This window comes from Hydractinia symbiolongicarpus, chromosome 1, assembly GCF_029227915.1.
Source record: "Hydractinia symbiolongicarpus strain clone_291-10 chromosome 1, HSymV2.1, whole genome shotgun sequence".
Lineage (NCBI taxonomy): Eukaryota > Metazoa > Cnidaria > Hydrozoa > Anthoathecata > Hydractiniidae > Hydractinia > Hydractinia symbiolongicarpus.
Window position 1 is genome coordinate 9284711 of NC_079875.1, and position 25759 is coordinate 9310469.

General features: G+C 32.5%; 1 protein-coding gene across 1 annotated transcript; it reads left to right on the top strand.

Annotated features, from left to right (window-relative positions):
- Positions 1–106: 106 nt before the first annotated feature.
- LOC130636669 (N6-adenosine-methyltransferase catalytic subunit-like) lies at positions 107–25713 on the top strand. The gene is made up of 22 exons (XM_057446469.1): positions 107–557; positions 749–906; positions 1399–1472; positions 1678–1729; positions 2524–2548; positions 2619–2655; positions 3244–3316; positions 3453–3488; positions 4361–4414; positions 4828–4947; positions 20183–20219; positions 20630–20685; positions 20810–20887; positions 21623–21670; positions 22033–22125; positions 22255–22349; positions 22644–22682; positions 23362–23470; positions 23723–23794; positions 24118–24193; positions 24632–24668; positions 24874–25713. The coding sequence occupies exons 1-22, from the start codon at positions 413–415 to the stop codon at positions 25040–25042; spliced, it is 1683 nt and encodes a 560-aa protein (XP_057302452.1). The 5' UTR covers positions 107–412; the 3' UTR covers positions 25043–25713.
- The last annotated feature ends 46 nt before the right edge of the window (positions 25714–25759 follow it).

The following is a 25759-nucleotide window of genomic DNA, read 5'->3' on the forward strand; positions in this document are numbered from 1 at the left end:
ATTACTTGAGCAGCTCTTTCTTTTGTGTTGCAGGATTCTGAATTTAATTGCCATTTACCTGTTAACATAGGTGTAAAAGGATGTTGCTTTAAATTAAATGTGAAAAGAAAGCTTGTTTACCATCAAACAAAATTCGAAGAAAAATTGGAACCAATTGCTAATTCAAATTTTAGTATTTATGGATTTAATTGCATTTTGGAAAGTCTTGCGCTAAAAGAAAAACATCTGCATTATTGGTGCATAACATTCAACTAAAAACTTTCATTATAAAGAATTTTGCATCTCCACTTTACAACAACTTTCAACTTCTTTCTCTGAAACGTTTTTAAGCTTTGTATTAATCTCACTTGCATCTTTAGATTTTTAAAAGTCCATAAAGAATTGTTTAAGCGTTGTCTTTGCTGTTTTAAAAATGTCAGAATCTGATACTTGGGCGAAATTACAAGACCATAAAAGGAAGCACATTAACTTAAAAGAACGACTAGCAAAGCGTAGAAAAGAACGACAGGGTTTACTTGATCCATCATCAGCGCCAGAAGTTAAATCGACAGACAATGGTATGTTTTTTAACTAGCTGTGCTGGTAGTGTAAAACAATATGTTGTTATCAATCATATCTCACAAGCTTAGGGCACTTTACTTGATATAAAATTAATCAATATAACTCTGACTTGCATAGCACCATGTTGCTAACAATAAGGTTGTAATATGTCGCACAGCACTTCAGTGTTTTTCAAATTGTTGTCTAGTTGAAGAAAAGAAGAAAGTTGTAGAAGTAAAGACAGAATTAATTCAGAAGAAAAGTATTGCTCAAGATGAGGTTGAGAAGTTACTACCATTCATATTGAGTGATAAACATCTAAGACTACCAATTTCCGTGGAAGATTTGATAGCACATATACAAGAGGTAATTATTCAACTCTGTTTTAGCGACCAACGTATCAGATATCAAGTCCTAACAATTTTTCTGGGGCAGTGGGACAGTGTTACTAAAGGAATTTGACCAATTTCCTTTTTTTGCTTGGAAAGGTTTAGAGTTATCAGCAATGATTTCATAGCTCAACTATCGTATTGACTTTCTTGACACAGCATCAGGTTAGCTACAAATAGCTGTATTTTTTTGGACACATACCTCCTTTGTATACTATATCTAAACAGAAAAATCAACTTCAGGCAGATTAACGGAAAGTTAAGTTTTATGTCAAGGAGGTCACTTTCATAAAAATATTTGTTTTGAAATTTCTGTTCTTCATTTTGTATAAAACTCAAATATTTTATGAAATTAATGTAATTACTTAAGGAGATGTTTAAGCAATTTAAAAAGATGACTGTGGCTGTTGATATTCAAATATATTACATGCGTTCTGCTTTGAATATTGTAGTTTTTGTTGTTGTTTAGCATGAAAATAAATCTGCTGAGAGTACTACTATCATTGCTGTATTGGATAAACTGGAAGCTCAAAACCTTTTAAGGTGTGTTAGACCACAGATCTTACGTTTGGATCTATACTTGATAGTGTGGCACCATTGCAACAGCAATTAAAAACTCTTTAGCTGAAAATATAGCAGTTGTTTCTGTTTTGTTATCCTAAAAAATACCGGGCAGAGGTCTTGCTAAAATCTGTTCTCAATTCCCTCTTTTTTCTAAATTTTGTACGTTTGTAATTTTCTTACTTAGTTTGAAACGAAGTGACAATTTAGTGACTGTTATGGATTGCGAATTTTCAAAGGTAAATTTTCTTATCTGTCTTAACAAAATGACTTATTGGTTCTGAATGGTTCTTTCTTAGTGGGGTAAGTAAGTACTTCATGCAAAGCTTTTCACTTAGGATACTCATTTTACCCTCCGACTGTAACAATGTTACATTGTGGGAAGAGATAGAGCATTATAGGATTCTTCTAAAATACTTGAATGCCCATTCGCCGTCAGTTGATGGCTTTAAATGGGCTTTAAGGTCTTAAACCTGAAACCTGAAACCTTTACAAGCAGTACCATTGTACCATTTCTGTGATTTTTTTACTCCCTTAAAGTAAAAACACTGGCTGTGTGTTTAACGATTTTTTTTAAATAGATTTTTATTATTTTATGATTTTTCTCTATTATATGAGTTTTCAAAAAAATGGTCAATGTTTTTCAGTGTGTTAATATCTGACCTAAACTGTTTCAATAAATCTTGTTTTTTGTTTTGTTTTTTACTGCAAAGGTTTTTCATTCCATTAATTCAATACCACTTTTCACTGAAATTGAAATGTATAAGAAAGATTCTGTTGCATCTTAGATAAAATTTGCCTCTAAAAATCCAATACTTTTTTCCAAGGTTTTACTAAAAAAATTTGGCAAGTGTAAGCCAAACTTGGGTGTAAAATAAAAGAGAAATAAGCAATTCTAGCAGTGCTAGAATTCGGTCGATTTTGTAGTTTGTTCAATAATGCATTACACTAGAACTTTTCTTATGTGGATATGTGCATGTACGACATTAAGAAATGCAATTGTATTTTCATTTATTACTTTCTTACCTACTAGCTGAAAGCTGTGCATGAAAACAAAGGTAATTCGTTGTTTATCTTGAGACTTAGAAATTATTTATATCAATGCTATATAATCCATTTTGTATTTAGTAAAAACCTCAACCTCTACAAAGTCGGGAGAAACAAGGTAAGTGAATATTTTGTAAGTTTGTTGGGTAGAGAAGTTAATGTAATATTTTTTTGAATTAAAAATTGATTTTCTTGTCATGATATTATTTTGGAGCGCAAACTTGTGAGAACTGTTTAGTTCTAGTGCTGTGGTTTTGTATTTAAATATGAACCAAATCATTACAGGGTGGCCACAAGTCGAAAATTTCAGAAATTGTAAAAAAATTGTGGATTGTTTTTTTTCTCTTTCTTCCTTGTCTTGAATACTGCTGTAATTGCAAGAATTACCATTCAATTTCTAGCCTGGGAAAGTATTAGAATGTTTGTGTTAACATTAAAAAGTCATGCTAATTTTTTTTAAAATTTTTGTGTCAACTCTTACAACCAGCTATCACAATCAAAACTGATTCTTTCTGCTTAATTATATAAATTTTCTGCTTAATTATTACCATAAGATGAGGAATGATTTCTGGTAAACAAGCTGCCATATTTTTTTCCTAAACAAGAACTTCAAATCTTCTAGCGCCAATATGTATATCAGCGACAAGAGAAACACTTAGATCATGATTTAAGTGATAAGAACTTTGTGAATCTTTTTTTTCTTTAGCAATCTTTTAAGTGCAGACAAATCAAAAGATAAAAAAGTTGATCCAGTCACAGAAGACACAGATGAGCTGGCTGTATGCCCCTTTAATATTGATATATTCATATTAATGTTTGTGTTCTATTTTGATCTTTAGTGGACCTAATTTATTTGTTATTTTAAGCTCTTTCGTCATAATTTTAATGGCTTGCTACTTGTTTTGTTCATTGTAGGCGCTGCTATCAATGCCTACATCAAAAGAAACAGAGGTTACTTTTATTTAATTCTCATTTGTGTTTATAGTTGTAATTATTTTGCCAACAATGACAGTTTAAGGAAATATTTGGGCATCTTTTTTTTACATCTTTTGTTCCTGTATGGTGACCATGGTCCTTGAAATTTCTGGAATATTAATTTGTCCTGCAAAGTCGTGAAAATCCATGGAATTTTGACAAAAGTTTTAAGATGTCATGTAATTGTCATGGAGGGTAGTCAAGTTGAGCTAAACTATAAAAATTATAGATGAAAATTTAACAAGAAAAATCGACTTTCAAACCTTTTAAATGTCTGAAAAGTAACTAAAAACCAAGTTTTTTTTCTCAAGTCCTGCAATTTTCTGAAAATTTAGCAGTATCATCCTGTCTAAGAAACATCCTTGAATCTCTATAGTCTTGAAAGAATTTGTTCCGAAATGTCCTGAATTTGAATTTTTTGTGGTCACCATGCCCTGAAAATGGACTTGTACATTCTTGGAATAGAGCAAGTACTTTGTTCGGCTATTTTGCCCGATTCGTTTTGTTTTTAATGTTTTTCGTTCTACAAGAAAAGTTGAAATAATGTCAACATTCATTCCCCGATCTTGCCGGATCCATTTTGTTGCATTCTTGGAGGAAATCCACCTTTGGCTAGAGAGCACATTAAAATATAATTATGGCTAAGTCTCATTTTGGTTCTATGTAAAGGGTCCCCAAAAACGTTTAATTAATACGGTCTTTGTGGAGTCTTATTATGTATGTATCATCATCGTTGGTGTGTTTTTACATGGCTCAACCTTCTATCAATAAGTCAAATAAGCTAGTGACATTTTTTTCCAGAAAAATAACAAAGAAAAAAATTGTTATCAGGGTGCATTTTGTTTTAGAATAAGAAGCTTGGTAGTGAAATTTTAAACCTGCTGAATCAACCAACAGCAAAGGTATTTGATATCACTAAGTATTTATTATCATTTGCCATTTGTAAGTTATTTTTCCCTATTATTTTACAAAAGAATATGTGTGCACGTATCAGCTGGTCAAGGGGTTTTGCAAACCTAAAAAATATATGTTTTATAGTAAATTCAGGAAAAACCTGTTTCAGTCAGGAGCGTTTCTGTAAAGTCTAGGATAGTCGTAAAGTATTCAAACTTGATTATAAAATTAGGTTGATGAAATCGACCAAAAGTAATGGAAGATGTTTGAGGGAATTGCCTTACGCCATGGAAAAGTTGGGAATAGTCATCATTTTAAATAGTGAAAAAATTTTTCCAGTTTTTTCGCTCTCTCTGATATTACAGAAGGTTCAGGAATTTTTTATACTGGCGTTTCAAGTTGTTTTTGCTAAACTATTTAGGAACAGTCGCTAGTAGAAAAGTTTAAATCGGAGGGAGGTGCTATGGTTCGTGAATTTTGTCCATTCGGTACCAGGGAAGAATGTCACCGAAGTAACACAAATAAAGGAAAATGTAAAAAGGTAGGATTCATAACGAAGCTTTGTTTCTGTGTTAGATACATAAAAAAGCCTCATTTCTGTGCTAGGTGTGTATGGAAGCCTTATTTCTGTGCTAGGTATGTAAAGAAGTCTCGTTTCTGTGCTAGGTGTTTGAGGGAGTGTCTTTTTGTGCTACATGCATCAAAAAGCCTCATTTCTGTGCTAGGTCTGGTGACTGGAACTTATTGAAATGTTCTGAAATTGTAAATTTTTTTTGGATAGTTCCTTAATAAATGTTTTTGTAAGAATTCTGGGAAATAATTTAATTTTTATTTTAATAGTTACAGTGAATTTAATCTGGTATCTTTATGTTCAGAGCAAGAAGTTTCTTTTTAAATTTTATTTAATGATTTGAAGTTGAATTTGAAAAAAAAAATCAGTACCATGTTGAGCAGGTTAACAATATTAGTTACTAGTCGATTAGGCCCGTGGAAAAATCCACTTAGGCAGAAAAACAATTGAAAAGTTCTGTCATTTGAATTTTGATGACATCAGCAAATATTTCAGTATATTGAATATGCCTTTTACTAAAAAAAATAATCTGAAAATGCATAAAAAGAAAGTATATAAGTCATAATTTAACAAAAAAGTTCTTAAAATCTAACACAAAATATCAAATGTCAAATCGCATGAAATCCTCCCAACAAAACTTCAGACAAAATATGAAAAACAACGGCGTGCAAGGTGTAAAATCTAGTTAGTAGAAAGTTACAACATTGACAGTCACAACCCAGACAGTTACGACAACAATAATAATAATGTCAGAAATAACACATATCTCAAATATGTATACATCTTATTATGTGATTATGTTGAAAACCTTCAATATTTTAATCTGAAGTGTCGAAAAGAAAGGCTTGCAACAGTAAGCACAGATCTATGAAATAAGTTCTTTACCCATTTTAAACATTGTCTTTTCCCTAAATGCTTATACAACAATACAACCTGAACAATATCAAAAAGCCAAACTTAAACAAACACAAAACACCTAAAAACAAAAAGTTAAACTTTGAAAAATCATTTATTCGGTTGCATACCATCCTCTCCCGCAAAAATATGCACAAAATGTAAAAATTAACCGGTTAACAAAACAATTTTTTGTCTAATGATCCGTACTGACTTTACCAAACATTTTAACCTGAAATGTCGAAAAAGCAATAAGCAAGGAGTAAATTTCAAATCAACAAAAATCATTATGTTGAAAACATTGTATATATATATGGTCCTTCCTCACAAAAGTTTACAATAAATGTAGAACACAAAGGTTTATGAGGAGCAAATCAAAATATGAACAAAAATCAGTTCAATTGGCATGTTCTATATTGTCTTCAGCCATAAAATCTTCCACAAAATTGATATGAAACCCATCAAATTCAACTCAGAAAAAGCAGTCATTTAAGTGCATACAAAAATACAACTTGTAGAATATCAAATTATTATTTTTAGTATATATAATTGCATATGGTCCTCCCTCACAACAGTTAAATTTTTGCACTAAATTTGCAACACAAAATACAAATTCTAAATAATTCCTATGGTTTTCCTCAAAAGTTTAATCAAAATATAAAAGATGAGAGGTGAACGACAAAATCAAAGTTTGCAGAATTTAATTATTTTGGTATATATATGTCTATTGATATATGCCCTTTATAACAATATTTCAATCCCAAATGTGAAAAAGAAAAACAGTTTGCAACAAAATCAGTTATTCTGATGATATTGCATACACTTTTTCTCCACAAAAGTGTGAAAAAAGAATGGTTGTAGGAAATACTTCTGATTCAACAAAAATCAGTATTTGCATCTTGTACTCATTAAATATTACCCAAAATTTCAAAAAACTGTGATTTGGAACGCATCAAATTTATAAATAGAGAGGGATCAGTCATTTCGGTATGTTGTACAGAGTCCTGCCCGGTAAGAATTTATACAAAATATAAAAAAACGCAAGTTTTTTCGGTGTTGTACTCCCTCAAAAAAGTTTAAACTTTTCTTAATTGAGACAAAATGCCATAAACAAAAACATTTTAGTCAGAACATCTAGAACAACAAAAATCACTACACTTAAGGTACCAGAATTACTACATGTTAAATAAAAATCGTTTCGTCATATTGCATGTAACCGATGTATATAAGTTTAGTTACACAAAATGTGAAAAATACATTATTTGCATACACAAATTGTGAAGAATACATTATTTGCTTAAAAACAGTCCTTAAACTCTTCTTAAATATTATGTAATACTTTTTTAAAAGTTGTTGTGGCTTGTTAATTTAAGCTTAAAATGTCAATTAAAATAAGTTACAGTCACATTCTTAGCAAAGACCACTAAGATTAGCTTACATGTAAAAAGCAACATAAAACTGAAGCTAACATAAGGTAGCTACAGCAGCTAATAGCTGGTCACTTAAATATAAACTGGAGACTTAGCTAGGTATAAAGAACATGGCTACATATTTATAAATTCCTAGCTACCTAGCTAGTTGTTGTTGGTGTGGTTGATGCTAGCTAACAAACATGTCTCGCATCAATAATATCATCAAAACTTTAAAAAACATAAACAAACCTTACAGAAACCTTTCTATACTTCATTTATATACCATGCCCCTTTTTAAATGCTTTTGTAAAGATTTATTTTGAAGGCAAGAGAAGACAAATGCTTAAAAAGGACAGCCATCTTTTTTGCAAACACAATACACCTATTTAACATTATGCGATTACGTAATCCCGGCCGGGAGTCTCGGTACCATTTGGGGGTGCCGCTAAGATTCAGTACACTTGAGAAAACGAAGTATAAACATCGCGCTATAGCTATCAAATTATTTACCAACTTTTTAAAACATTTAAAACAAACATGGATTACGATTTAATATCAAAAATGTCTGTCGAAGAGTTGAAGAACTACTTGAGAGTTAGAAATTTAAGGATAAGTGGAAGAAAGGAAGAACTAATTGCTCGAGTGTTTTCAGCAGCTGAGAACTTCGTCCAGCCTGTGAAAACTGCTCAAGAAGTAGAGAGTAATTTAAAAGAGGAGTATCAGAAGAAGCTGAAAATAAACGATAGAACACTTCCAGATCCTTTTAAAATACCTCACGGTTGGATGGATGAGCAAGAAGGAATAAAGTTTTGGCCCATGGTGTTGTATCCTGACATTTTTAGCTACCTTATGTTTTATCCATCAGAACTAGGTAGTTCAGATTTAAATGACTACAAAAACTCAAAGGCATATAGCTATTATAAATCTGGATGGCTTCAACCTCTCGCCTATCATGATTTATCGGGAAGTAATTTTTGCATTTTTAAAGGTACATGCAGAAAGTCGCAAGCGATTAACGATCCTTTCCATAAACTATGGTTAATTCTGGAAAAAAGTGGTAAGATAATGTCGTGCCATTGTACATGCATGGCTGGAATGAGCCAGACATGTAATCATGTTGCGGCTGCTTTATATCGCATTGAAGCTGCTGTCAGAATTGGACTTACAAATACAGCTTGTACAAGCACCGCTAACGAGTGGCTTCCTAACAGAAAGCAAGTAGCTCCAACTAAAATTAAAGACTTGAATTTTAGCAGAGATAACTTTTCAGACAGAGGAAAGAGAAAGCGCCCTTTAGTATCGACACCTAAAAAGAACTTTGATCCTCTTCAACATTGTGGCGAGAAATTACTTTCTCTTAACGAAATAGCAGACGAATTAAAAGAAATTATTCCTGAAAGTATTTTATTTACTGCTGTACCAAAACCAGAAATTGACTTTGTTAGAGAGTGTTTAAGTATTTCTGATGTAACTCAACCATCAGACATATACAGTATAAGTGACATACTTGCAATGTCAAAAACAAAAACTGAATTTGAATGCAATCTAGTGGCATATGTAACACCCGAGAAAGTTATTCATATTGAAAAATTAACCCAAGGACAAAGTGAGAATACTGGTTGGTATAATTTTAGAAAGCATGTAATCTCTGCCTCAAAAGGCCATGAAGTTTTAACAAAAATGAAAAAAGTTAAATCAGGAGGTGGAGGATCCGTTTATATCTGGGCATTAAACCAGAAAGTTTCAGGCATGTCATTTATTAGCCCTAATATACCAGCACTAAAATATGGTCCAACAATGGAAATAAATGCTGTTAATGCATTTAAAGACAACTTCTTACAAGGGCATAAAAATGTGAAGGTTTTAGAGTGTGGCTTGTATTTAGATAAAAACACACCTTACATTGGTGCAAGTCCAGACAGAATAATAACATGTGATTGTTGTCTGCCAGCATGTTTAGAAGTAAAATGTCCTTTTTCGATTAATTACACGACGCCGAAGGATTTAAACGTAAAACTACCCTACTTGACGCACATGGAAGAAAAAACAGTATTGAACAAAAACCACAAATATTACACACAATGTGTTATGCAAATGGGAGTAACTGGCTTTTCCCAATGTCATTTTGTAGTTTGGACACCTCATGGGATGGTGCACGACATTATAAACTTTGAGCCTGAAGTGTGGAATTCTATGAGAAAAACTTTTATAGAATATTACGACACATTTTATTTAAAATCCATATTTTCAGGATGATTTATTTTATGCATAAGCTATCAAAAATTATTTTTGTATATATTTGTCTGTTTAGAAATAAAAGTTTGAAGAGCATATTTATCTTTCTTTGATTTGAACGTGCTTTACAAATACATTTCAACCAATTTTTTTAAATGCCATCTGTAGCCTGATGTTTCTGCGTTAAAATGACCATGTGTCTTCTAATCAAAATATTCCCTTAAGAAAAGTATTTGGCATAGGCTACCTCTCATTTAGGCATTAAGTACATACAGTATTTTTTTATATTTCTTTAAACGTTCCATGAGGTATTCTGATAAATTTTTGTGTGGCCTCGATTTTCCGACACGGCCATTAACTTTAACTATTTCAAGTAGGTAGGCGAGCCCGAAATATTAGAATGAGTGCGCATGTAAACAAAGGGAGATACGAGTAGATAACAATAATTAAAAAAACAGAATAACTCAGACAACTTTTTTTGGTAAAAATATTCACAAAACAAGCAAAAAATGTGAAAAAAGAAAATTTACAAAAGTGTTCAAGTAGTTTTTTCTGGTTTCTTTTTAATTAATACAAGCTTTAGGTTACATAATGCAGCACAGCATTTAACTATATGATCTGCATGTTGTAACATTGTAACAGGCAACACTCCCTTGAGTATGCGGTAAAACTTAATTCTGTTAATTGCTCGCTCAACATGAATCCTTAAATTTGCTACATCTTTAGTTTTTTTACATTCAGCACTTGTCATCTGACTTTTTACACGTGCACCTGGTGGAACAACTAATTTGCAAAAACGTAACATTAATTCTTCTCTGATTTGAAATCCACGATCTGCCATAACTTCATCATCCCTTTCTAACAAATCGTAAAATCCAGAGTCATTTGTAATAAATTTATCAGACGCGCGCCCACCATAACAATCAGATAAAAAAGTTATATATCCAGAAGGGCTTATACCAACAAGAAATTTTAAAGTATTGTGATGTTTATAGTCTGACCAAGTAGATGCTTGATTTGTTAAGGATTTTGGTCTGTCAATGAACACCTCAGCACAATCAATTATAACCCGACATTTGGAATAACCTGCTTTGGCAAATGTTTTAGGCAAGTTATCACGAATGGCTTCTCTTGGCAGCCAGACAATAAGTGCATCACCCAAAACTCTACTTATAATTCTAATCCAAGTTACAAATACTGTGGAACATGTTGATGGTGATATTCCAAAACGATCTGCAAGGTCCTCTGTCAGTAAGCCCAAACGAAGTTTCATCAAAACTAACAAAAACTCATCACGCTGTGTTAACTTTTTCACATGTTTAGTTTGACGCTTTATTTTAGTACTTAAACATGCTCGTTTTGACCCCCTCCAATAATTCACTTGCTGTAAGTAAGGCTTTAATAACAATAACAGAGTGTTAAATAACATGATAGAAGATAGACCAGTGTAATAATTCATTTTGGAATCACTTTTAATGATTCTCCAAGTCATTGTTGTATTTTTAACAATTTCAAAGGCTTTGCCTCTATACTTCTTTACTTGTACAGTTAAGGAGTTCACTTTACTGACCAAAGATTTGATCATTTCGCTCTTGTCTTTGCATGATTCACATGTAGGCGGTGAAGAAATAGTGTAAGAGTGGTCTGGTATTGTCGGTGAAAAAAATCCTGATGCGTCAGAAATATTTGAGCAACAAGGTTCCTCTTCTTGGGCTTCATTGCTGGGAACATCTTCTGAATCAAGAGATGACTTTTCCAGAGAATGTCGAAATAGTTCCCTCCTAGGTTTTTTAGTAACAGGAGTGTCGTACCCCAATTCTAGTGTTGGGTCTGGATACTTTTGGGAAGGTGTTCCATCAACAAAATGAACAGAGCATACCCTGTCACTTTGTTTTGGTACCCAATCACTTTTATCTGGGTTAATTCTTCTCATAGCTTTTATCCAACGCTGTCTCTGTTCGTTATTTCTAAGGACGCTTGGAAAGCAATACAAACTAAACGGTCGCTGACATGAACATTCTTCATGGTTAACTTCGTGAATTTCACATCGTTCCTTCTTCCATTTTCGCAGCTTCTTAGTGCTATTAAAACAGCCAATAACAGCACAGTTTACACTTGGCATGATAAATAATTCTTGAAATAAAAGATTTTGTGCAGATAGATAAATGTAAGCGTGTTGTTTATACTTCGTTTTCATCAAGTTTAACTAAGAAGAACACAAGGAAGATTTTATCAGGCACCCCTTCTTAGAACCCAGTTCCCTTCCCTAGCGCGGAATAATAATGGCGCGCGTAATGTTAAATAGGTGTATTTCCGTTACTTTGTGCTAGAACTTCATTTAACAAACCACACAAAACTCGCGGCTTTTCACGACAAAGAAGACATATTTTTTTCGGCAACATCAAAGATTTTTTTCGGCAACATCAAAGGAAAATGACGATATCAACTTTGCCTGTTACAGATAAGGCCCGTGGAAAAATCCACTTAGGCAGGATAACAGAGAAAAATAACCGTCATTTAAATTTTGATGACGTCAGCAGAGACATGTCAGAACACAAAACTTTTTTTTCAGAAATGTGTATGCCTGTTGCCTTTATCGTATAGATCTTGAAACGCTGATCAAGAAAATGTATAGGATCGTGTATTTTTGACAAACGGTTGCAGAGATATTAGGGTTTGAAGGTTTTTTGATGACGTCATCAACCCGTCCATTCCCGAAACGGATTCAGGGACCCAGGTTTGGGAAACTTACCCAAATTGGTCAAAAGTGGTCCCTAGTTACCTACGCAGGAGATGACGTCAGTTATTTCCACCCGTTTCCAAGTTATTTAGCCTTAAATTTAAAAGTGCAATGCAATGGCTTCACTAATCTTAATATACTTTCCTTTGACGTCAAAACAAAAAAACTCGAAAAACTCGCGCATTCGGGTGGTAAAAAATATTGTGTTTGCAAAAGTGACAGACAGACACACTTAGCGTATTATTATAAGAGACTAGTCGATAAGGCCCGTGGAAAAATCCACTTAGGCAGAAGGACAATGGAAAAGTAGGTTGTTTTAGATTTTTTGCCGACGTCAGGAGTGCAATTACAAAAATATTTGGCGAAATTTAGTTTATTCGTTGCCTGTACTATGCAGATGTTAAAACGCTGACCAAGAAAATGTATATGATCATATCTTTTTGATAAGCAGTTAATGAGACATAAGGGTTTTAACATTTTGCTGATGTCAGCAATGGCCAGTCAAACCCCCCAAATTTTTTTTTTAGAAATTTGTATACCTGCCGCCTTCATTGTATAGGTCTTGAAACGCTTATCAAGAAAATGTATAGGATCGCGTATTTTTGACAAACGGTTGCAGAGATATTAGGATTTGAAGGTTTTTCGATGACGTCATCAACCCGTCCATTCCGAAACGGATTCGGGGACCCAGGTCTGGGAAAATTACCCAAATTGGTCCTAGTTGGTCCCTAGTTACCCACGCGGTGAAAAATCATTGACGTCACCACCTCGTTTCCAAGTTATTTGGCCTCAAAGTTTTAGGTGCACTGTAATGGCTTCATTAATTTAATATAGGATATTGACGTAAAAGTAGTGTTATTTTCGTCGCGTCGTAACGTCAGAAAATTTAACATATTAGACACGCATTTTTCGGAAACATCAAAGGAAAATGAAGACATCCACTTTGCCTGTCACAGACACACAGACAGACACACCTAGCGTATTATTATCGTCTAAATTCACGTTTACACAACATTTAAAAAACAGCAGTTTGCAACACAAACAATATAATCGGCAACCATACTATTCTCTGCTGAGAAATTTTAACCACAAATGTAAAAAACCCAGGTAAATTTCCCAAAAAATGTCAACAAACTTTGTAAAAATATCAACCACTACCCTTGTAAAAATATATAACCTTGTAATTTACATGCGAGCTTACAGAAGTTTAACAGGATGTCAACAACAAAACAATAAAACTTACTCCAATTAACGCACACACTTTAGTTTTACAAAATCATTCCTCTTAAAGTAAAATTTTTCCTCACACTACCCTAAAAGTTCAATAAGTCTTTAAAAGATTTTGTGGCTTGTTACATCATAATTCGAGCTCAAATAAGATCCCTAAGTTTGACTACTAAGGTGGATATAAATAGCTAAAAGAGGAATAACAACATTAATCATCAGTTAGCTAGCTAGGTTTAGATATGGAGCTTGAAGGTAACATTAGATAAGACAGATACCCAGTTAAATATAGTTAAACTGGGAAGACGCCAGCTAGCTATTTATGCTTAGTAAAACACATATAAAGAGAAACAATAGCAATATAAAAATTATGACATTTGCAGTAAGTTCAACAAACCAAAAGTTTCGCTAGCACATTTGTTTGATAACATTAATTATGCAAAAATTGTGAGAAAAAAAACGCGGTAAAATATAAAGAATTTGAAGCTCTTAAGTGACTTTTTCCTGGCAAATGCGAGTCTGCCTGACACTAAACTCTAGCGACATAAAAACATAACGTTTAAAAATATCTAAAAAGTTCTTACTATTTGTGAATCCAAATCTACTTTAAACCCAAGCTTTCATTTTCTACTTCTAACTTTTCTTTACTACTTCTAGCTCCACTCTTCACTTTCGAATTAACTTCTTGTGGCTTCTAACTTTACTTGTGTACTTCTATGTTCACATAAAATATATATAAAAAAGAACAGAGTGTAAAACCAATTGGCAAATTTTTAGGCTAATTAGTCAAATTAGAAATGCAAAAACAAAGTTTGAGTCATAATTCATGTTAAAACAACAACAATCAATTTAACAGTTCATTTTACGTCAATTTTTGCACTAAATTTCCAACACAAAATACATATATATTCTAAATAATTCCTATGATTTTCCTCAAAAGTTTAATCAAAATATAAAAGATGAGAGGTGAACGACAAAATCAAAGTTTGCAGAATTTAATTATTTTGGTATATATATGTCTATTGATATATGCCCTTTATAACAATATTTCAATCCAAAATGTGAAAAAGAAAAACAGTTTGCAACAAAATCAGTTATTCTGATGATATTGCATACACTTTTTCTCCACAAAAGTGTAAAAAAAGAATGGTTCTAGGAAATACTTCTGATTCAACAAAAATCAGTATTTGTATCTTGTACTCATTAAATATTACTCAAAATTTCAAAAAACTGCGATTTGGAATGCATCAAATTTATAAATAGAGAGGGATCAGTCATTTCGGTATGTTGTCCTGCCCGGTAAGAATTTATACAAAATATAGAAAAAAACACAAGTTTTTTCGGTGTTGTACTCCCTCAAAAAAGTTAAAACATACTGCCCTTTACCAGCAATTTTAAACCTAAATGTCAAAAAATCAATGAGCAAAGAATAAACTTGAATCAACAAAGATCATTATGTATAGAGCTTGAAATAATAATCAAAATAATGTATAGAATCATGTACAACACCAACAAATAATAAAGTCAGAAATAACACACCTCTACTTTGTGAAAAACCTTTAATAATTCAATCAAAGTGTCAAAAAACATAAAATTTGTATCTGGAAAATCATTTCTTCGATTACATACTATCCTGTTCCCAAAAAATATACACAAATTGTAAAAATGAACAGGTTAAGAATACAAAAATTTTTTCCTGAGTACGATGATCTGTAGTGACCTTTACCAAATATTTTAAACGTGAATGTCAAAAATGAATAAGGAGTAAATTTGAATCAACAAAGATATTGTTTTTGGAAAACAGAGTGTATATACGGTCTGTCCTCACAAAAGTTTATACAAAATGTAAAATAGATTTGTTTTTAAGGAGCACATCCAAATCAACAAAAATCAGTCTATTTTTTGCATGTCCTATATTGCCATTGCCCATAAATCTTCCACAAAAAGGTTATGAAACACATCAAATCATAGAAAAATCAGGCATTTCATATAATATTAAAAACAAAAAAGTTTTCATTATCACCAAACACAGTTATTATTACAATTTTAAAATTCTTAACAAAAACGTTAACAAAAACGTGAATTTGTTCTTTCAGTATATTGCATGTGGTCTTTTTCCCACAAAAGTTTACACAAAATTTTAAAAAGCAGCAGTTTGCAACATAAACAAAAACACAAACAACCATACCATCCTCTCATAAATTAAAATAAAGTCATAACCCCACGTAAAATTGCCAATCAAATGTCTACAACCCCCTGTAAAAATAACCTGGAATTTTACATGTAGGTTGACAAAAGTTTAACAGGATGTCAGAAACAAAACAATAAGAAATAACTTAACACACATGCTTTAAATTCTGAAAAAAATTGCTTGGGCCCCCTTGTAAAGTTTACAGGAAATGTGAAAATAATTATACTCTTAGAAAAATACATCCTACTATCCTGTCCAAAGTTTAAGTCTTTGAAAGATTTTGCTCATAAAAGAAGAGAAGTTTAAGATAGGTAAACTAAGTTAGCTAGCTATACATATTAAAAAAAAGGAATAACAACATAATTCATAGGTTAGAGCTAGCCATGGGATAAGAGAGCAGGACTTGGAGAGGCTAAATTAGCTAGCTAACAGTAGCTAAGACCCCCAGTTAAATATATCTAAACTGGGAACACTTAGCTATAACTAAAGCTAGCTATTTATGCTTAGTAAAACACACATAAAGAGAAACAATAGTAATGTAAAAATAATAACATTACAATAAGCAGTAAGTTCAACAAACCAAAGTTTTCCGTTTGTTAGTTAGCTAACAGCTTTATGCAGCATTTTGAATTTTAGGACAAACACATTAGTTACGCGCCAGGGGATACATTAATTATGCAACAAAAACATAAACAAATATGGTGGCTAGGTTTTTTTTAAAAAAAGCGGTAAAATATAAAACTTCAAGAATTTGAGGCTTTTCTTGGAAAATGCGAGTCTGCTTGTTCCAGTGAATACATCAAAGTTCTTACTATTATTGATTTTAAATCCACTTCAAACTCCAACTTTTATTTTCTAATTCTAACTTTACTACTTTACTTCTAGCTCTAACTACCACTTCTTACTTCACTTCTTGGACTCTTCTTTTTCTGAATTACTTTTTTCAAGACAGAGGGACCGTTCTTCTGTTGTTGTTTTTTTTCGGTGTCAAGGGACACCATTTTTGTAAAGAAAGCCGTTAAATTTATTTCAGCAAATCAAGTTGCTCCATTTTGATCACGTGATGTAAACAAAGTAAACCCGCCAGCAAAATGGACATAATTTTTTCGGTGACTTCAAAGGAAATTTCGGCAACATCAAGGGAAAATGACCACATCAACTTTGCCTGTCACAGACAGACGGACACACTCTCCGTATTATTATACGAGATGTAAAAAAAATTTCCTATGTAAGAGATATAATGCCAACCTCGTCCCCAGGGCATCTTGTATCTTTTCTGACCCCGGGACGGCGATACGAACATGGCCCTGGAGGAGGCTGGTCCGATATGAAACCTGATTGGCGCGGATGTGTCAAATAATTATTGCGTCATACAAAACATTTTGGCGAGGCGGCGAGTCTGTGACCAACAGGAGGAAGCTGTTCGTTTTAAAATGGCGGAGGTGTATCAGCAGTATCAAGTTTTTTTTAAAGTGAAAAATTTAATAAAAAGCATTACTAAGCAATGAGAGTATAAAATAAGACATCATAAAGTAATACTGCTTACATGACAATATTTCAATAGCTGGGAATGTTTAATAAAGCTAGAAAAGTTGTTAGCTAGCACACTATACCTAACACACTATCAAGGTAAGAACAAAAGAAAGAAACTCAATTTGTTTCCAAGTGGCCAGGTTTGATTTGCAGCTTTTTGCAAAGACTGACGTTGCATAAAATTGCCGCCCATGTCCTTTATAGACAAAATAATTTTGCACAAAGTATCGAAAATGTTTTTTTTTACAAAATATATATACATTGCGTTTTAAATTATATCAGGTTGTTATTAGTGGGCATGTTTTATTACCTTATATGCTTTGGTTACTATAAAAGATATAAAAAGCCAATAGGTTAACCGTCGGAGCCATTTTATCATTGAATGCACATTTATCCGGCCTAATTCAAGAAAATTCAAATTGCAAAAGCTTCAGTAAAAAAATAAAGTTATTGACTTGAAACTTGTTAAGGAGTACCTTTAAACCTATCTGATAAAATATAAAATTACACCAGGCATGAAAAATTTAAAAAGCCATTTTGAGGAAGAGAAAAAGGTAGGAAGATTTTCTTAAACTGATTCTTGCTAGGCCTTTTTTAACACGCTATGAAGAAATTTCAGAAAATCGAACTCAATCAAATTTTATTGAGCGCTCAATTAGGCATATGGTTAAATCCAGGATGTATTGAAGATGGTGGTAGATATTTAACAGCTCACCACTGTGATATATTATCTCAAGAGTTTTAATACAAATTACAAAGAAGTGAACATAAAAAATCACAAAAAAAGTCTAAACCGAGTATATAGTTTATAAATGAATGAATGAATGAAATAAACATATATTTCAGTTTACTAGGAGATAAATATACATTATTAATTAAAAATTTTTTTGCCCTAGTAAACCCCGGAAACTGCCAAAGTTAGCAGAGCTCGAAGTATGACAGCCACCGTGGACAATACAAAACACACAACTTACACAGACAACACTACAAAACAAGACAGACAAGCGAAAAAAATGTGAAAAATATTGCAATTGCAAATCCCAAGAAAAAAGTGGTGTGAAAGTGATTGTGAACAATAGTAATTTTAGGTATATATAAATTAAACATAATTAGACAACAATGTATGCTTTATTAGAGATTTAAGTCTATGCAAAGGGAGATCTAAAAGTCCCATAAGCGTCCCATAACTTCAGTAAAAATTAAAATATTGACTTGAGATTTGGTATGATATGGTTTTAGATTGGTTTGATGAAATTGAGCCAAAAAATAGTTCTATTATCATCATACATTCTGAGTTTCAGAATTTAGCCCTTTTCAAAGACGCCGATAAGCCGTTTTGACAGCATATCAATTTTGACCAAGATACAGATTCAGAAAATTTTAAAAGCTATTCTAACCTCAGAAATGTCAGATAAGATTCAACCTAAAATTATGCTAGTAAACAAAAAATTTAGTTGCAAGGAATGTCTCTTTGCTGACATCTTTTTGTGATAGGATGCTCTTATGAGAATACTGAATTAATCTTCACGGTTAGCTAGTTTGGCATTTTAAATATTTTCCAAGCAGAATGATAACAATAAATAGATGTATATATCAATAAAAATCGATTTTTGAACAGCAGCAGAATTTTGATGAGCTCTAAAAAGTGCGAATTTATGAAACTAATTTTGGTCCAAAATCCCCAAAATAATTTCCTCAAAAAATTATTCCCGAAACATTTTTTTCTCAAGGTAGCAATACTTTGCTGTTCGTAAAGTCGTATATCAATTCTTTCTAAACTATTAAGGCAGTGATACATTAAATCGAGAAAACAGATCACACGCAGACTTGTCGTTCTCGATTTTCAAACCAGCATAATGCTTTTGATAAAATTTTTGAATTATTTATGTTTTAAACAGAAAAAAACCTTGTTTTTGTATAAATTAGATGCAAATTAAGTGTATATACAAAATAAATGTGAGCTTGCTGAGTAAAAAATAAAAAAGCTGCAAGGCGTTTTAAAACATGTCATTAAGAAAAGAAAAAGCAGAATTTATCAGTAATGGGTGGCTTTTTGGAAATGTTAAGGCCACAAATGTAAAAGAAAAAAATACTTCTAAAGTAAATACTCTTCTGAAGCCTTTTTCACCCAATATAACTGCAAGCAGTGAGTCCACCATAGTTGAATTCAGTTTCAGCTAAGTATTGTTTAAATACAGCAAAATCTTTGTCATCATATAAAAGCAGTAATGCAGACACAGATATGAACTCACGGTAAATGAGAATTCTAAAGTTCAGCCAAAATGAATAAAAAATGTAAATGTTAATATGAGGTTAAATTTCTGCCTAGCTACTTTCAGTCGGGCACCTAGAATGATACGAACATTTGAAAATTATGTAGCCATATCTGCACCTTAGAGAACCAACGAAGTGCTATGTTCAGATGGGCAAATCATTTACTAATTTCCAAGTTTCCCCTAGCTACAAGTTTTGCAACCCAGTGCTTGCTAGTCAACCAATTCAGTGAAATACACATAACTAAATTGCTTGAATTTCTTCAAGTAAACAGCAGCCTAAATAACATTATTGTATATTTATACATTTACACAAAACAATCAAGGGCAATATGCGAGAAGTTTGTGTGTTGCGATGAGAGGAATCAAAACAAACTCGCCGCACGCATCTGTGACGTAAAAGGCCGATCTCGCTTAGCTCTGCAAGGTTATATTAAAACTTTGGTACATTGAGACAAATCTCATTAAATATTACACACAGAAATACTGTGTATTGGAGGGTCACGTGACGAGGCCTCCTCCAGGGCCATGTTCGTATCGCCGTCCCGGGGTCAGAAAAGATACAAGATGCCCTGGGGACGAGGTTGATATAATGCATATGTAGTTTAATGTATATAATTTACTAGTTGTATGAATGCCTCTAAAAGACTGGTTATATTTTTCGTTACTCAATAAAATTAATGATGTTCATTTTGCGTTTTAGCTTCATTTTCGCAAAATTATTCAAGCTCATACTGACGGTTAGTAAAATAATGTTGTTAATTCCACTAGAAACCTATTTCTTCATACAGTAATCGATCGAGTATGTTTAACGAACAGTTAGTTTTAAATAGTTTTATTAGCTCCTTTGACTTTCTATTTGCAGTGGCACATGTACCGTAAAAAGCTTTTTGCATTAATGCTAGCTCCTTTGTCCACAAAAAAGGAGTCTGCATATTCTACATGTACTCCAGATTCTAAACCATCGCTCTACTGTGGTTTTCAGAATGTCTGTGCAGTTTTGCATATAGATCATAATTCTAAGTGTAATTCAGCTATTTTACCTAGACTTTAGTCATAAAAAAATATTAAAGTTTTAACCCTAAACACTACGTCACTACATTCACCAAACTGGAACATTTTAACAAAGTTAAAAATGTTTTTTATTTAGAACACCTTGGAGATTGTTCATTTCTTAACACGTGTTTTCATATGGACACATGCAAGGTTTATTGTTTCCTTCTCTCTGCTTTTTGTAATTTTTATTCTGTATATTCAAATTAGTTGCGCATAGCTTTTTTACCCCCTTTTCACTTGAAACTGTGTTTTATTTTTATTTATTTTTATTTAGTATGTTCATTATGAGGTAGACACTCGTGGTTTGGAAAACAGAAATGAAAATAAAACAGAAAACACGAAATCAAATAAAGTATGTTTTTATCTGTATTATTAGAATCCATAGCTCATATCCTGTTTTGTTCTAAATACATAGCTATTCGAGTTCACTGAACTGTGTTTTGTTATAAACGCATAACTATTCATATCCACTAAACTGTTTTTTGTTCTAAGTGCATAACTACTCGTATCCACTGAACTGGTTTTTGTTCTAAGCACATAACTATTCGTATCCACTAAATTGCTTTTAGGTCTAAGTGCATAACTTTTCGTATCCACTAAACTGTTTTTGGGTCTAAGTGCGTCACTATTCGTATCTACTGAAGTACTTTTTGGTCTAAGTGCATAACTATTCGAGTCCACTGAACTGCTTTTTGGTCTAAGTGCATAACTATTCGAGTTCACTGCACTGTTTTTTGTTCTAAATACATAACTATTTGGATCCACTGATCTGTGTTTTGTTCTAAATACATAACTATTTGGATCCACTGAACTGTGTTTTGCTCTAAATACATAACTGTTCGGATCCACTAAACTGTTTTTCAAATTCTCTGAAACCAACTATAATTATTTCTACACTGATGTCATAACGTTTAGAAAGTTGTAGTGTATTTATTTTATGATGCGTTACATTTTTTAAAGTTTTTATCCTCTCAATCAGTTAAATTGCAAAACTGAATTTTTTTCGAGGTTTTAGTCAGCGTTTTGTCTTGTTTTAAGTGGAGGTACTGTTTCTTAAAGAAAGTGTACATCTGCTTGTTTTCTCTAGAATACAGACTTGATCAGTTCAAAAAAGATTATTATGACTCCTCCACAGGTGTGTTTGTTGTTTCTGTCTTGGTTATAACGTTTAGGCAATAAAACTGTCCTGGAAAAAAAACTAACGTCAGTTAACGATATGAGGTGTGTCATTGTTTAAAAACGTAAATATTAAACTAGATTCAATTTTAAATTTATATAACATAAAAAAATTTATAACAATGCCCCCGGAAATGAATATGTACCTTAATAAACACTCTTATCTTGTAAAAATTACTGCTTGTTTTTATTTGTTTTTATTTATTTCTGTGTTTTTTTTATAAAAATGCAAAATTCACTTTTTCATTGAAAATAATTTTGAGTAAGTTATTTTATTAGATAACACTTTTAGATTTATTAATTTATTGCACTCCTTCGTAGTGGCTTAAATGTGATGTGCGTTACTTGGATTTCGAAGTTCTCGGCAAATTTAGTGTTGTCATGGCGGACCCACCCTGGGATATACACATGGAGGTAAGGATGGTTTTTCCTTCGCTGAAATAGTTTATCTTTCGGTCAACGTAAATTTAGTTAAAGTACAGAAAGTACGAAAACGATGTTGTTAAACATTCGAAATTTTGAATGTTTTTTTTTGTCTTCTAGCTTCCTTATGGTACCATGTCTGATCACGAGATGAAAGGGTTGCCTATTAGTAAACTTCAAGATCATGGTTATATCTTCTTGTGGGTCACTGGAAGGTATTGTTACCATACAAATACACTTCTGTTAAACTTGTATATACATACCACATGGTGACAGGTAGCAGATACTTGTTTACACCTAATAGATCTATTCCATCTTTACCTAATTAAATTATTCTCCACATCATAATGTGCACGTTTTTTTTGTTTTTGTTTTGTCAGTTCCAGGAGTAGCTTTGGCTAACTGTATGTTAATTTCTGCATTTGTTAACGGTGGTGCAAATATTCTGTTACTGTAAAGGTATACTCAAATATAAATATATATATACCTATAAGAATAACCCTTTTTAGAGCTATTGAACTTGGTCGAGAATGTTTGCAAATATGGGGGTAAGTTTTGGTATAATTTTGTAACAGCACTATACCTTAGGGAATACATTGTTGTGAGAAATTAATTCCCTTAAGGTAAAACGTTTTTTAATGCAAATTAGGAACTTATTTTCAAGCTCTCACGAAAAAAATGCGATATTAATATTTGCGTTTGGAAAGTCTTTTTTGCGGAATATAAGGAAAATAATGGCAAGGGAAGTGCTTTTTTTAAATAACGTAATTATGCTACAAGAAAGTTACTGATCGTATTCAAGAATTTCAAATGTTTTTGCGATTCAATCGTTTGTTTGAAAACATTTGCTGAACATATTTTTTGCTTAACATTCATAAAAGTGGAATTTTTCAGAAGTTGATTTAATGAATAGTATCCAAACTCGCAAAAATAAATTTTTTATTTTATATTTTTATTTATATGCGTGGAGAAAAATTTGTTTTAGCACGGCGCAACATTTTTCAGAGCTATCAATCTATGGATAGCACCTTAGAAGCTATGTGATGAATATATATTTGCGTATAGAGTGCTTCCTTGTTCGCAAAATTCAATATTTACGAAATTTAAGAATATTGGTGTTGTTGTTGTAATTTTTTTAAAAATGCTGAAAAAAGCATGAGCAATAATTAGAATCAATACAAATGCGTTGTGTTTTGATGCTTCTGAAAGAAAGTGTGCGTTTTTTAGGTACAAACGATGTGATGAATTGATTTGGGTGAAGACTAACCAGTTACAACGATTGATTCGAACAGGAAGAACTGGTCATTGGATTAATCATGGCAAAGAACACTGTATTGTACGTTTTGTTGTTGCTGTTGTCATTGTCGTTTTTATTGATGTTTGTTTGTTTATTTGTTTGTTTTTTAGTTTGTCTGTTTGTCTGTCTGTTTTGTTGTTATTGTCATCTTTTTTATGTTTGTTTGTTTGTTGATGTTGTTGTTGCTGTCGTGGACATTGACATTGACGGTGTTGTTGTTGTATTTTGTTTTTGTAAGGTTAATGTTAAAGTTATTGTACATATAAAAAGTGAATTCCTATGTTTATCTAGATTGGTGTGAAAGGTAATCCTGATCCCTCCTTATTCAACAAAGGCTTAGATTGTGATGTTTTAGTATCGGAGGTATGACTGACTTTTTTGTGTCTGGTGTTCACGTATTCTTCTGTTGGTTTTATGCCTTATGTAAACAATAACATCTTTCAAATTGTACATTCATCAATCCTTTTAAATAAATAAATAAATAATACCGCAGCGTTGGTCCAGGAAATTACGACGCCGATGAGGTGATGATTTTGAAGATACTCCTTTCAGTACTTGGCAAAATTGGATAACTACACACAACTAAAAAGTGTGTGTCAACACGAATGAAGTCCCTGATTTTCTGATTTTCATATTATGCTCAGCTCAGGTAGCAGTAATATTTGTGAAATATTCGTTTGTTATAGGTACGAGATACTAGTCATAAGCCGGATGAAGTTTATGGTTTAATAGAAAGATTGGCTCCAGGACAACGAAAAGTTGGTAGGTTGTTTTTAAACTATGTTAACAGGTGTGGTTGACGAATGTTCTATCTTAAGCTTGGGTTGAAAAATGTTCTAAAACAAGCGTTTTGGGAAGCGTTCCATAACAAGTGCAATTCTGGAATCTGTAGAATTGTTATATTTAATTTTGCACTGGTATTTTCTATTGTGCCTTTATCGACTAATGAAATGACTACACGCGTAATGTTTTAGTGGATGTGACTTTTTATTAGAAAAAGAACCATTTAAAATCCGTTACCTTTATTTTTCGCATCTTTGCGCACTGGGAATAAAGTAGAAGTCAAAAAGTGAATTTGCTGGCGTGTATGTATGACAATCAAATTTTTCCTTGCTCTAATAAACTTAAGAACTGCTGCATCGAAACTTGTTTTTTTGTGTAATTGTTAAATATACTAATATGAGTGTCTAACTTGTTTAGAGTTGTTCGGCAGAATGCATAACGTACAACCAAACTGGTGAGTTTACGTCTCAATTCGTGCACAAATTACATAAAGCAACTGTGCAATATGTGTGTCAAGGAAATGTTAACCCCGATATGACAAAACGTTCAGGACCTTTTTTGCATCTTTTTATCATGGGTATTGATTTTATAAAGTTATAAAAAACCTTGGATGAGGTTGCGAAAAACAATGCTTAAACTTACCATGTTTTTTATTTCAGGGTAACGCTTGGCAACCAGCTGTCTGGGGTGAATTTAATAGAACCAGACGTGGTCAAACGTTTTAAAGAAAGATACCCCAATGGAATAGAAATGGGCAAACCTCAAAACAAACCTATTCCTACGGTAATTGATGTCACCCCTCAACAAGGCGGCGAAGGGACGATTTAAACGCTAACCAGTCACTTGTCATATGACATGAACTTTTGTGGATAGATACATACGCTCTTTTTATTATATACATTTTATATATAATTAGGATTTCCTCAATGACACCATCCTTGAAATGCTCGAACATCTAATTCTAGCCCTTTTATATTTATTCAATCACTATTCAACGCCCTATTCATCCAATCCCCATTCAATGTTAGTTTGCTCTTTATTTAAACTGCCCATCGCACAAAACCAGAAGCCATAGCCCGTAGTAATGCAGAACTTTCCTCCGTGTAGCTGTATAAAAGAAAGTTTAATAATACATCTTTTAATTTTTATAGTTTTTTAATTTCTTTTAAAAACCGCCGTCTTGATATCAATTTTAAAGAGCTCTGAAACTACAGTTAGTATTTTTACTTTGTAAAACTAAGCGTATCATGTCTCATAAAAATGGCGGTGACTTAGAAATTAAAAGTGTACGCCTTACGTTAGCGAATATCATTTTTTACACTGTTATCTGTTACAATCAATGCCCTGCAAAAAACAACTGTTCGTGCACTCCTCAGCAGAGGTGTTTATATAGAGGCAGCCTGACCCAGTTAACCTGGCTCACACGCATGGCCAAGATATTTTTATTGTTGAGAAAAATCTTTAAAACTAAAATGTGTTTATATAAAAAAGCGAGGGAGCTTCACCTAAACCTCTGTTCCGTAGATTTGAAATTTTACAAGTGAA

Bases quoted from the DNA above. Each gene is read 5' to 3' on its own strand.
- LOC130636669 (XM_057446469.1), top strand. From the start codon at position 413: ATGTCAGAATCTGATACTTGGGCGAAATTACAAGACCATAAAAGGAAG. The intron at 907-1,398 runs GTAATTATTCAA...GTTGTTGTTTAG, and splicing joins TGATAGCACATATACAAGAG to CATGAAAATAAATCTGCTGA. The intron at 1,730-2,523 runs GTAAATTTTCTT...CTTACCTACTAG, and splicing joins TGGATTGCGAATTTTCAAAG to CTGAAAGCTGTGCATGAAAA.